This window comes from Oryx dammah, unplaced genomic scaffold, assembly GCF_014754425.2.
Source record: "Oryx dammah isolate SB20612 unplaced genomic scaffold, SCBI_Odam_1.1 HiC_scaffold_28, whole genome shotgun sequence".
NCBI lineage: Eukaryota > Metazoa > Chordata > Mammalia > Artiodactyla > Bovidae > Oryx > Oryx dammah.
Window position 1 is genome coordinate 33,168,494 of NW_024070212.1, and position 14,361 is coordinate 33,182,854.

General features: G+C 39.7%; 1 protein-coding gene across 1 annotated transcript in view; it reads left to right on the top strand.

The window, feature by feature from the left end:
* Window positions 1-14,361, top strand: part of AKNAD1 (AKNA domain containing 1) — a 44,766-nt gene that overhangs the window by 17,784 nt on the left and 12,621 nt on the right. The window contains exons 6-8 of the mRNA XM_040231911.1: window positions 4,469-4,625; window positions 12,646-12,786; window positions 12,891-12,976. Coding sequence (XP_040087845.1) covers window positions 4,469-4,625; window positions 12,646-12,786; window positions 12,891-12,976 — 384 coding nt within the window. The remainder of the gene's footprint in view (window positions 1-4,468; window positions 4,626-12,645; window positions 12,787-12,890; window positions 12,977-14,361) is intronic.

The following is a 14,361-nucleotide window of genomic DNA, read 5'->3' on the forward strand; positions in this document are numbered from 1 at the left end:
TGATTTTCAGTTGACTGTCTTAGTTTTTAGGTATGACAATCATAGCATCTGCAAATGATAGGTCCCCTCATCTTCCCTTTTCTCCTTAAATATTTATATATCTTTCCTTCTCTCCAACCTTTCTGTATCACATTTCTTTACTTCATTTGCTATTTTTTCCAAAACAGTACTGAATAATCACAATACTAGTGAAAGCAATCATTCTTCTCATATTCCTAATGGTATTGGGAATTCTTCCAAATGTTACTGGGTATGAGGATTGCTGTAGGTTCAAGTAGATAAGCTTTATCAAGAAAGTTTCCTTCTATTCCTCTATTACTAAAATGAGATTTTTTTTTAATTTAGGAAAAAGTTTAATCCATGGGATTTAGAAATCTATTTAATCTCCTTTAATCTATTAATATAATGAAATATATTAATAAATATCCTAATGTTTATCTATAGAGTGAGTTGGGATATTTTCCCTTTTCTTTTTGTACTCCAGAAGCATTACTTAACATTTGTTGAAGTCTCATATAATCCCACTTGGATTTGGGGCCTTTGAGAAGGCAAAACTGTAAAACCCCTAAAAGATAACACAGGAGAATACCTGGATGGCCTTTGTCATGGTGATTATTTTTGAGATACAACATCAAAGGCACTTCCTATAAAATAAATAATTGATAAGCTAGACTTCATTAAAATTTAAAAGGTGTGCTCTGTGAAAGACTATGTAAAAGGAATGAGAAGACAAGACAGTGACTGGGAGAAAGTATTGGCAAAAGCCACTTCTGATAAAGGATAGTCATCCAAAACACACAAGAACTCTTACAACAATTAGAAAACAAACAACCCAATAAAAAAGTGCTAAAGATCTTAACACCTCACTGAAGAAAATACGAAAAAGGGAAATAAGCATATGTAAAAGATGGCAAAAACACATATGAAAAGATGTTCCATACTGTATATCATGGAAATGCAAATTAAAACAATGAGACACAACTACACACACTATTACAGTGCCCCAAATCTGGAATGCTAAAAACACCGAATGCTGGTGAGCATGTAGTGCAATAGGAACTCTCCTTATTGCTGGTGGGAATGCAAAGTATTGTAGCCACTTTGGAAGACAATTTGGTGGTTTCTTTCAAAACTAAACACTCTTACCATATGATCTAGCAATCACACTCCTTGGTACTTACACAAAGGAGATAAAAACTTATGTCCAAAAACATGCACACAAATGTTTCAAGCAGCTGTATTCAGAACTGTCAAAACTTGGAAGCAACCAAGATGTCCTTCAATAGTTGGAGTATACTAATAACTATGGTATATTCTGACAATGGGACATCATTTGTGCTAAAAGGAAATGAGCTATCAAGTTAGCAAAGACATGGAGAAAACCTAAATGCTTAATACTGAGGAAAAAACTGATCTGAAAAGGCTATATATTGCATGATTTCAATTATGTGAAATTCTGGAAAAGGCAAGACTATGGCAACAATAAAAATATCAGTGGTTGCTGGCGGTTGGGATAGGTGGAAGTTTGAATAAGTGGAGTACAAAGGATTTTCAGGGCAGTGAAAACACTCTACATGATATCATAAAGATGGATACATATTATACATTTGTTCAAACATATAGAATATACAACACCAGAGTGAATCCCAGTGTAAAACTATAGACTTTAGGTGATTATGATGTGTCAATATAGGTTCATCAGTTATAGCACAGGTACCACCTTGAGTGGATGTCAATAATGGTGAAGGCTATGCATGTGCAGAGGCAGAGAATATATGGGAAATCTCTGTATCTTCCTCTCAATTTTGCTGAGAAGCTAAAACTCCTCTAAAAAAAGTATTAACTGGGAAAATATTAACACATCTAAATAATTATTGCATTAAATAAAAATCGATATTAGGATTAATCTACAAGTCAATAATAAATGAGAAAAGCACATATGAAAACCAATGTATTGTAGCTAAAAAAAAATACTTTGAAGAAAACATAGTTTTAAAATATATTTAATATGGGAGGGGGGTGAAGTTCAAAATCAATAAACTAAATACTCAAATGAGGAAAGCAGAAAAAGAACAATAAAATAAACTTCCAAAAGGAAGAGATTCATAAAAAGAAGCAATAAATACAATTTACAATAATTTGATCAATAAAATAAAATAGTTTCTTTGAAAATATCTATAAAATAGCCAATGGAAAGTTTGAGTGGAAAGCATAAATAACATTAAGAATGAGAAAGGAAAAATACCAGAAGAAAAATTTTAGATTGACTGAGATTGAACAACTTCCTATCAACACATTTAAAATCTGGATGAAATAGACAAGTCTCTGGGAAAATATAAATTATTAAAATCTACTCAAAAAGAGGTAGGAAATCCCAAAAGACTAAAAACAAGAGGAAACTAGAAAAGCTCTAGTTTGTTTCTAGAAACAAAAAATCTCCCAAAGACACCTAATCCAAGTGGGATTATGGGTGAATTCAACAAAGACTTTAGGTAACTCTCCTGGAACACTAAAAAAAAGAAAAAAGAAAAATTTCCTAACTCATTCTATACCTAAACATGATCCTTCTATTCCTGGCCTATGATCCATTCTGAGTTGATTTTTGTGAAGAGTATAAGGTCTGTATCTAGACTGATTTTTTGTAATGAATGTCCAGTTGTTCCAGCACCATTTGTTGAAAAGATTCTTTGCTCAATGCTATTGACTTTACTCCTTTGCCAAATGTCAGTTGACTAATTAAATGTGGGTCTATTTATGGGCTTTCTGTTCTGTCGATCCGTTTGGCTTGTGGTTCATCAGTACTACACTGCCTTATTTCTATAGCTTTATAGTAAGTCTTGTGGTTGAGTCCTGTCAGTCCTCCAACTTTGTTCTTACCTTTCAGTATTGTGTTGACTGTTTCAGGTCTTTTGTCTCTACATAGAAACTTTAGAGTAAGTTTGTCAATAGCCACAAAAGAAGTTGTCAGAATTTTTTTTTACTAGGATTGGTTAAGACCAAGTTGGGAAGAACAGACATCTTGATACTATCAAGTCTTTCAATCCATGAATGTGTAACATCTCTCCATTTATTTGCTTTTGTGATTTCACCCAGAGTATTGTAGTTTTCTCCATAATGATCTCGTGCACATTTTGTTAGATTTATACCTAAGTTTTGAGTTGGACAAAAGGTTCCTTCAGGTTTTTCTGTAAGATAATATGAAAAATCCAAATGAACTTTCTGGCCAATCCACATTTAATTTTTTGGATCTTAATGCAAATGATACTATGTTTTTAATTTCAAATTCCACTTGTTCATCAAAGATATTTAGGAAAGTGATTGACTTTCATATATTAACCTTACACCCTGCAACTTCGCTATAACTGCTTACTAGTTTCAAAGTTTTATGGTTCTCTTGAATTTTCTACCCAATCATGTCATCTGTGGACAATTTTATTTCTTCCTTTCCAATGTGTATATCCTTTGTTTCCTTTCCTTGTCTTATTGCATTAGGTAGGACTTCCATTACAGTGTTGAATAGGAGTGGTAAGAAGGAACACCTTTGCATTGTTTTTGATCTTAGTGAGTGAGACAGTTGTGATATAATTTTTAAAGTTTTGGAATTTATTGATACTTTTTTGGGGGGTAATAAAATTTAATAATTTTAATGAATTTGGGGAAAATTTATTCTTTGGGGGCAAAATATATATCCTTATATATGTATGTACATATGGAGTCTCCTGCTTTGGATGCAGATTCTTTACCATCTGAGCCATCAGGGAAGCCCTAAACTATATATATATATACACATATACCCATATGTACATATACCTATGGATCAAGCTTATTATTCAGATTTCTCATGTTATTCTTTTTCAAGTGATATAAATCATTTTTTTCCCCAGAATTATAGCTCCTAGAACTAACTGTAAGGGACCTCAAAATAATCAGATCCACATAAGTAGGGTATTATCTCATAGTTGAGACACAGAAAGATTAAATAATTTGCCCAAGGATACACAGCTAATGAATAACAAAATAAGAATTAGAAATATACAACATAATATAATTAATACTTCTGTATGTTATATATGAAAGTTGAGAGTAAGTCCTAAGAGTTCTCATCACACACACAAAATATTTTTTATTTCTTTAATATTATGTCTGTATGAGATGATGGATGTTCACTACTAAACTTGTGATAATTATTTCATGAGGAAACTCAAATCTTTATGCTGTACACCTTAAATTTATCCAGTCCTGTATGTCAGTTATATCTCAATAAAACTGGAAGAAAATAAAGAGAACAAGAGTACAGGCCTTTGAAGTGAAACTATAAACAGAATGTCTGTCAGGGTCCATCATCCTTCCTGTCTGAAGACAGACCACCTTAAAAATGTAAATCAATGCTATATTCAAAAACAGTTGTTACTAGTAAGAATATGGACTGCATACCCAATAAGATGCCTGTTTGTTTATATTTACCTAGAAAAGTAGACAGTGAAATCTTCAAGTTGGAGATGCTACTTAAAGATTTTAAAGAGAAAATTAATAAAAGCAAATGTACTTCAGCTGTCTCTCTTCCCATGAATTCTCCAATCAACCTGGATGACTTGTCATTCACATCCTCTCCACCCTTAAATGAGGTAATACAGCAACCTACAGCTTAATTTCATGCCAGGAAAACTGGTTTTTATGTATTTATAGAATCCTAATTCATGGAATCAGTGAATTCTATCTTAACATTTCATGAAAATTTAAGTTTCCAAAGGCCTATGAATCATTATTTAAAGTAGAACCAGATTTTAAAAATTAAAAGCGATTTCAAGTGCTGGTTTTTGAAATCTCTTATTGGTTTAGGGTGTAACAATGCAGCTTAAACAGATGAACTGCTGAAGAACTATTTCTTCTGGATGAATAATAACATTTTTGTAGATTTTGTGTGCCTGGAAGAAATCATTTTTCTTAATAGCTTTGTACTCTCCCTGCTACATAATAGCAAACTCACTAAAAGAACTATTTTCCACTTCTACATTTTCTTTCTCTCAAGTTAAATTCTTTTGGATTGTCTATGTATGCAAGATCACGAATTCAAATTGATCACCACAGTCTCTCCATTCTTTTTGTTAACCTATCAGACCATTTCAGACCAAATTAAAATTCCAACAAATGGAATCATCTGAATGATTGTGAATGTTACTCAAACTTGAATAGATTTTAGTCAGAGTTAAGGACAGGATGTTGTTCAGTTCAGTTCCTCAGTTGTGTCTGACTCTGTGACCCCATGGACTGTAGCACACCAGGCTTCCCAGTCCATCACCAACCCCCGGAGCTTGCTCAAACTCATGTCCATCATGTTGGTGATGCCATCCAACCATCTCATCCTCTGTCATCCCCTTCTCCTCCCGTCCTCAATTTTTCCCAGCATCTGTTTTTTCAAATGAGTCAGTTCTTCACATCAGGTGGACAAAGTATTGGAGTTTCAGCTTCAGCGTCAGTCCTTTCAATGAATACTCAGGACTGATCTCCTTTAGGATGGAGGTTGGGATCTCCTTGCAGTCCAAGGGAATCTCAAGAGTCTTCTCCAACACCACAGTTCAAAAGCACCAATTCTTTGATGCTCAGCTTTCTTTATAGCCCAACTCTCATATCCACACATGACTACTGGAAAAACCATAGCTTTGACTAGACGGACCTTTGTTGGCAAAGTAATGTCTCTGCTTTTTAATATGCTGTCTAGGTTGCTCACGGCCTTTTTTCCAAGGAGCAAGCGTCTTTTAATTCATGGCTGCAGTCACCATCTGCAGTGAAGAAGCCCAAAAAAGAAGTCTCTCCCTACAATGTTTCCCCATCTATTTGCCATGAAGTGATGGAACCAGATGCCATGATCTTAGTTTTCTAAATGTTGAGCTTAAGCCAACTTTTTCACTCTCCTCTTTCACCTTCATCAAGAGGCTCTTTAGTTCTTCTTTGCTTTCTACCATAGGGTGGTGTCATCTACATATTTGAGGTTATTGATATTTCTCCTTGCAATCTTGATTCCAGCTTGTGCTTCATCAAGCCCAGTATTTCATTTGATGTATTCTGCATTGAAGTTAAATAAGCAGGGTGACAATATACAGCCTTCACATCCTCCTTTCCTGATTTGAAACCAGTCTGTTGTTCCATGTCCATTTCTAACCGCTGCTTCTTGACCCGCAGGAGATTCTCAGGAGGCAGGTCAGGTGGTCTGGTATTCCCATCTTTTTCAGAATTTGCCACAGTTTGTTGTGATTCACATAGTCAAAGGCTTTGGCATAGTCAATAAAGCAGAAGTAGATGTTTTTCTGGAACTTTCTTGCTTTTTCGGTGAGTCAGCGGATGTTGGCAGTTTGATCTCTGGTTCCTCTGCCTTTTCTGAATCCAGCTTGACTTGAACATCTGGAAGTTCACAGTTCACATACTCTTGCAGCCTGGCTTGGAGAATTTTGAGCATTAATTTGCTAGCATGTGAGATAAGCGCAATTGTGCAGTAGTTTGAACATTCTTTAGAGTTGCCTTTCTTTGGGGTTGGAATGAAAATTGACCTTTTCCAGTCCTGTGGCCACTGCCAAGTTTTCCAAATTTACTGGCATATTGAGTGCAACATTTTCACAGCATCAGCAGCAGCATCTGGAATTCCATCACCTCCAGTAGCTTTGTTTGTAGAGACGCTTCCTAAGGTCCACTTGACTTCACACTCCAGGATGACTATTTCTAGGTGAGTGATCACCCCATGGTGGCTTTCCGGGCCATTAAGATCTTTTTTGTATAGTTCTTCTGTATATTCTTGCCACCTCTTAATATCTTCTGCTTCTGTTAAGTCCATACCATTTCTGTTCTTTATTGTGCCCATCTTTGCATGAAATGTTCCCTTGGTATCTCTAATTTCCTTGAATAGATCTCTAGTCTTTCCCAGTCTATTGTTTTCCTCTGTTTCTTTGCATTGATCACTTAGAAAGTCTTTATCTCTCCTTGCTGTTCTTTGGAACTCTGCATTCAAATGGGTATATCTTTCCTTTTTTTTGCCTTTAGCTTCTTTTCTTTTCACAGCTATTTGTAAGGCCTCCTCAGACAACCATTTTGCCTTTTTGCATTTCTTTTTCTTGGGGATGGTCTTGATCCCTTCGTCCTGTACAATGTCACAAACCTCTGTCCATAGTTCTTCAGGCACTCTATCAGATCTAATCCCTTGAATCTGTCAAATCCTTTACAAATAATCATAAAGGATTTGATTTAGGTCATACCTGAATGGTCTAGTGGGTTTCCCTACTTTCTTCAATTTAAGTCTGAATTTTACAATACGGAGTTCATGATCTGAGCCACAGTCAGCTCCTGGTCTTGTTTTTGCTGACTGTATAGAGCTTCTCCACATTTGATGGTAAAGAATATAATCAATCTGATTTCGGTATTGACCATCTGGTGATGTCCATGTGTAGAGTCTTCTCTTGTTGGAAGAGGGTGTTTGCTCTGGCCAGTGCGTTCTCTTGGTAAAACTGTTAGCCTTTGCCCTACTCCATTTTGTACTCCAAGGCCAAATTTGCCTGTTACTCCAGGTATCTCTTGACTTCCTACTTTTGCATTCCAGACAGGATGTTGAAGATTATACAATGTTAGCCCTTCCAAACAAGTTAGGTTTGCCTCCTCAGAACACTTAACCACCTGACAAAATCCCATTCATTCAAGCCTCATCTTCAGAATTAGGCCATTTATATGACCCGACCCTGATGCAGAGCCACCCACCCCAAGGTGGAATTCTTTGCCCCAGTCTCTGTGTCCCCATACAACTGTGTTTCATTTGCCTTGTACCTTTGTACCCATCTTTGCAGCCCAAACATCTAATTGAATGCCCAATAAGGAGTGCATACTCAGTATGCACCCTGGCTCAGAGTAAACTGAGTGGTGCCCAGGGTGGTTTTAACAAATGATCTCAAAGGTTCACAGCTGGTTCTCTCTCTTGTCCTGAGCCAAAGTTAGCTTCAGTATGGTGTAAATGAGCCTAGTGAGGCAGCCCAGCCGGTCAGCACTCTGTGAGGTCTGGGTTTGCTCTTAACTGGTCCCAAGTTTACAGCAACTGTTGCAAGATGATGAGGACTCTATAACTTTGTGATAAGTAGCCCTGAAAAGAGAGTCTACTGCTAGTATTACCCATTCATTCAGCAAATATTTATTGCTAAATGTTAGGTACTTTTCTAAGTATTGGGGATACAATATAAATAACACACACAAATCACCTACTGTCAAGATGCTTACATTTCTGTGAGGAACACATACAATGAACAGATAAAATTAACGTGGAACTACAGAATGTTAAATGTTATGCAGGTGCCAGTAATAATGCATTTTTATGACTCTGAAGTCAGACTGTCTGGGTTCAAATCCAGGCTCTGTCACTGATCAGCTTTGTGACCTTAAAAAGTTATGTAACCTCTCTGAGCCTGTTTCCTCCTGTGTAAAGTGAGGCTAATAATACCTGTCTAAGCTTCCAACTCCTCTTCAGCAAAAAGACTTTGCAAACTGTGAAGGTGTGAACCAGTAGAACTATTATGTTTGCTATAATTTTGTCATTATCATTTTAGATCCAGGGGTTTTTAATCCCAGTATTTCTAGTGTGTTTATAATGAAATATCTCAAAGTTGGTCCCAAGACTAGCAGCATTGGCTTCACCTGGCAGCTTCTTAGAAATTTTAATGATATAATGAGGACATTTAAATGAATTAATATATATACTTAAAACAGGACCTGACTCATAGTAACTATATTACCTGGGGGTAGCTACCTTGGTCATGATGGGATTTGACCAAAAGTAACTCACTGGGGGAGGTTAGGGTCAGAGGTGAGATGTGAATTGAATACTAGGGGATGAGAATGAGGCAGCTAGGTGAGGAGTCTGGGGAAAGGGACTCCAGGCAGGAGATGACAATGCCTTAAGGAAACAGAATTGATTTGAGTCCATTCCTATGGGACTGCAGCCCTAAGGGCAAGTCTTCTTGCGGCTCCCCAGTTATTCAAGGACCACTCCAGCTGTTCTGCAGGGCTCCCAGGCCCGAGTGCGTGAGAGGGGACAGGAGGCCCCCTCTTCTGAGGAGCTGGCCTCGCAGCCCTAGCAAAGAGTGCAGTGACGGGCTCCTCCTGAGGGTTCAAGAGGGAGAAGTGCACCGTGGGTTCCACGGGAGCCTGGCTGCCTGGATTGGGGAAACCCTCTGCACAAAGGCATCTGGGGGAGAAAGGGTGAGAAAAAGGCAAGTGGTCACTTGACCGTCCCCACCACACTCTACCTCAGGCTTCTCCTTCCCACCATCCCCAGAGTATTGAAATTAAATTCTCAAGGACTTCACCAGACTAAACAAAAGCCGAATAATCCCCCAAAGTGGGGCTCAAGAACTGACTCTAAAATTCAAACTGCCTTTAAAAACAACAACAACAACAACAAAAAAAAACCAACAAAACAAAACAGACTAACCAGAGCAAATGGCCATAAGGTTGTCTTCTGCTCCAGGGTAGCGTCTAGGAGCCCCGTCCTGGCTCCGTTTAGCTCATTGCCTTGGCATTTTTACCCACCCAGTATGGCTGCCTGTGACTCTGAAATTAGCATAATTAAGATCACTCTGCTCTCGTTCTAATGGGTGTCCTGCATGTTAGTGCTGGTGAGAGCTGCCCACATGGCTAACCCTCCCCACTCTCTGAGCATGCAGGAGAAACCTTCCTGAGGCACCTGTTCTAGATCAGGGCTTGTCTCCAACTGCAGCGTGTCGAGGACTCACCTGTGGGTCTTATTGCAACGCTGGCTTTGATTCAGTAGGTCTGGGGTGAGCCTACAATTCTGCATTTCTAACAAGCTCCCAGCTGATGTCAATGCTGTTGGTTTGGGGACCACATTTTGAGATAATTCCATTATAAAGGAATTGGAAATACTGGGATTAAAAACCCCTGGGCCTAAAATAATAATGACAAAGTTATAATAAGCTGTAGACAATAATAATTCTGCTGGTTCAGAACTTTGCTGCTTGCAAAGACTTCTTGAAGAAAAAAGTTGAAAGCTTACAAAGGTGAAGAGACTTGTCCAGCACAAATGACGGGGGGACACTGGATCCCAGGTCTCCCAACTCAGGTAGAGGGCACCCCTCTACATTCTTCTAATATAGTGAAAGTGGAAGTGTTAGTCGCTCAGTTGTGTCTGACTCTTTGAGCCTCCATGAACTTTAGCCCACCAGGCTCCTCTGTCCACGGACTCTCCAGGCAAGAATACTGGAGTGGGTTGCCATGCTCTCCTCCAGGGGATCTTCCCAACCCAGGATCGAATCCAGGTCTCCTGCACTGCAGGCAGACTCTTTACCATCTGAGTTACTAGGGAAATGTGAAGTGCAGGGGTACCCCCTGTAGGCCTATGAGTGATAAAAGAAAACACAGAGGGAGAGTGAAGTAAAAAAAAAAGCCTCATTATTTTTTAAATTATAACTATACAGGTTCATAGCAAAAAAAAAAAATCAGAAAACAGAGAAAAGTATAAAAAGGAACATTTCTCTGGGAGAAAAACTTTTGCCAATGTTTTGCCAATGTTTTAGCATATATCTGTCTGGTCTTTTTTCTCTGATACACATGCTTTTTGCAAAAGTGGAGTCATACATGTATTGTTTTAGAATATACTTTTTTCATTTAACATTATATTGGGAGCCTCTCAACTGTTATTGAATAAACCTACAGCTGCATTTTTAAGCACTGCTTTGTATTTCATTGTATGGATAGACCCTGACTTATTAAACCAATCTCTTATTGATGGACACTCAATTGTTTCTGGTTCTTTGATAGGATAAACACTGCTTCAGTAAAATCATTTAACATGGAAACATTTGGCCAAAGTTGATTAGTTCCTTTGGACAAAAATCTAGGATTGCAGATGATGATTCAAAAGGTACACAGCGAAAATTTGATAAACTGGCCTTTAGCAAAGTGGTGGCCACAGCAGTGCCTGGGAATGAAGGTCCCTTCAGCCTGAGCCAAACCAAGGTCATCTGTTTTTTCTTTCCAACCTTCACTGAAGTGATAAGTGAAAATTGATATTGTGCTAATCTGTACTTCTTTGACTGTTTGTAAAATTTACCCATTTTTGTATGTTTCTTGGCCATTTCTACCACCTCTTTGACAGTATCAACATTTCAACTAATGTTTGCAAAACCACAGTCAATATTTTAAGAAAGGTGGACAACCTAGAAAACAGTAAGAGCAAACAGTGCTCACTATTGAGATCTTTATCATACAAAGTGCTCTGACACAGGTACAAAAGAGCCTTAGATGTGTGGTTAATGACACAAGTATATGGGAAGGGCTCAGATGCCAGCTAGGTCACTCACTCTGTGTGACCCTGACAAGCAGCTTAAACTCTCTGAGTCTCAGATTATTCATCACTAAAATGGGGACAACCTGCCAGGATGGTGGGAAGGGATAAAGGAGACGATATGAGAGGCACTTGGCACAAGGAACGATCAACACATATTTTTGCCAATAAGAAAACACTGAAACCCTCCAAAAAATTGATGGATAAAAAAATAACTAAAAGTCACAAGTAGGGAATATGACCAATAAATAAACATATGGGGAAATACTTATCTCCTTAACAACAGACGAAATGTTAATAACACAAGGAGCCACCCCTACTTTTTAAATGAACAAGAACATTTTCAAGAGAGAATTCCTGATGCAGAGGAAGGTGTGGCCAAGCAAGCTGCCCATGCTGTTGGCAGCATCCAGTTCGTGCAGCTTTGGTGGAAAGCAATCAGGCCACATGTATCATCACACAAACACGTTCGCAACCTTTGACCCAGACACTTCCTAAGGAAGTAATTCAAAATATGGAAAAAGCTATCTGTACAACGATGCTTCTTTCTCACCATTGTTTGTAATGGTGAGAAAAGTGTTTATTTTTTGTTTACATAAAGGGTAAAACCATAGCAAGGGTGGTGTCAGCCCTTTCAGTTCCATAGTGTGATTTTTGGGTGTGTGTTAAATGGGGACATATAAACAATAATTTAGGACTCTCAGTTCAGTTCAGTTGCTCAGTCGTGTCCAACTCTTTGCGACCCCATGAATCGCAGCACGCCAGGCCTCCCTGTCCATCACCAACTCCTGGAGTTCACTCAGACTCACGTTCATCGAATCAGTGATACCATCCAGCCATCTCATCCTCTGTTGTCCCCTTTTCCTTCTGCCCCTAATCCCTTCCAGCATCAGTCTTTTCCAATGAGTCGACTCTTTGCATGAGGTGGCCAAAGTACTGGAGTTTCAGCTTTAGCATTATTCCTTCCAAAGAAATCCCAGGGCTGATCTTCAGAATGGACTGGTTGGATCTCCTTGCAGTCCAAGGGACTCTCAAGAATCTTCTCCAACACCACAGTTCAAAAGCATCAGTTCTTCAGTGCTCAGCTTTCTTCTCTAGACTTGTCTCTTGTTTTAATTCGCAGTTGAATACAGTGCTTTGGAAAGGCTTTTAGACTCTGCTGAACAGTGATCAGATTTAAACCAGTGAAAGATTTAAAAACCATCTTCAGTCCCTTCATCCTCTTGTGGAGTTTGGGGTAATTCGAAACCAAAGGAAAGAGAAAAAGGTGGGGGGCAGGGGAGTGTTCTGTCATCTGTAAACTAGACTTTTAAATGTCTGGAGAAGGAAGGAAGTCAAGGCAGGGTGGAATCTTCCTTTCTGCAAGCCCTAGGCCATTACAGCACAGAAACCCCGCCCCCACCTCCCCCAACTCTCGCCCAAGCCAGAAAGCAGAGCCGAGGCGTCCTGAGATGGTGAGTCTGGCGGGGTCCGCATGCGTGCTGGGCTGTGCCCAAGCAGCTGAGGGGTGAGTCAAATCCTTGGTCACATCCATATCTGTGTGTGTTTTGTGGTGCAGGAGGAGCCCAGCACCTCCTCGGGGAGGCAGGACCGTGCAGAGACGACCAGTGCAAGCTGTGCCTTCTGCCTCCGCGTACTTCAGTGGTGAGGATTCCCGGCTGCTAAATTCCCAGGGTGGGTGGGAGCCTGTCCTGGGATAATAACTCCAGAGAGGGTGGGCATCAACTCGCTGAACGACCAGCAGCCACGAGCCAAGTTACAGAATTACAGAATTACAGAGTTACAGAATCTCTCTCAACTGACAAATCCCTTTCGCAGTGGCACTCAGCTGGGGAGAGCTTCAACCTTACCGTGCACGCTCAGATGCATCAGTCGTGGCCGATTCTTTGTGACTCCCTGGACTGTAGCCCGCCAGGCTCCTCTGTCCATGGGATTCTCCAGGCGAGAATACTGGAGTGGGTAGCCACTTACTTCTCCAGAGAATCTTCCCGATCCAGGGATCGAACCCTCATCTCTTGCATTGGCAGGCGGATTCTTTACCACTTCATCACCTGGGAAGCCCTCAACCTTACCAGGGGACTTGAAAATAATGCACATGCCTCAGCCCCCACCTACTGTATTAGCCTCCCCGGGGGTGGAGCCCTTGTGGGAATATTTCTTCTAAATTTCCCCTGACTCTGATAGGCCCCTTGGTTAAGAATCACAACTACAGCATATGGAGGGTGGTTTGGCCTGAAGGCTCCCTTTGAACCTTGCCCCCCTGGGAGATTATTATACACCACTGTATACTAGCTCCCACCCTCACTACTCTCCCTTCACAATGACTGAAAAATCTTCCCTATTGGGTCTCACCTCTGTCCCCCAATCCCACCAGAAAAAAAGCCTAATCCCACATCTCACGGTTTACTTCTCCCCCATCCCTCAGCAAGAAATCATCCAGGTGACAAGCTGTAAACTGGGTAAAAAAGTGTAGATGTGAAATCCTAAGGAGAAACCCTTTATGGGTTTGAAACACTCTTAGGTCAACTGTTAGTCCACATGGATTCAGAATCATTTATTTGAAGCTTCTATCAATAAGCCAGACGTGCCTCCTCCAAGCTCCCGAGGTGCAGCGGACTGAGGCCAAAGCTTGACTAATTGACCTTAGAAAGGTTGAAAGTCAAGGAGGGAGGGGCAGTTTAGCTACCACAATTATGTGCATGTAATGTACGCTAATAAAGGCAGATGACAAGGTCTGAAAGACTGCAGTTTCCTGTTAGAAAGCATTCCAGCATGGGAATAGGTACTTGTCATCAGGGTTCTATTGAGTTTCCACCCCCTAAAAAATCGCCATGTGTCATCTGGGGTGGACCATCACTCTAATAAACCATCAGCTTTGACTCTCAGGGATAGAAGGGCCTTGAACAATGCCAACTTCCTCAGTCAACCCAGGCTCACTATTTTTATTTATTGAATTAAAATCTAGGTTTTGAGGTGTTTTGTGTTTTCAGGTTTTGGTAAATATAATAAAGGGGTTTCCTGGTGGCTCA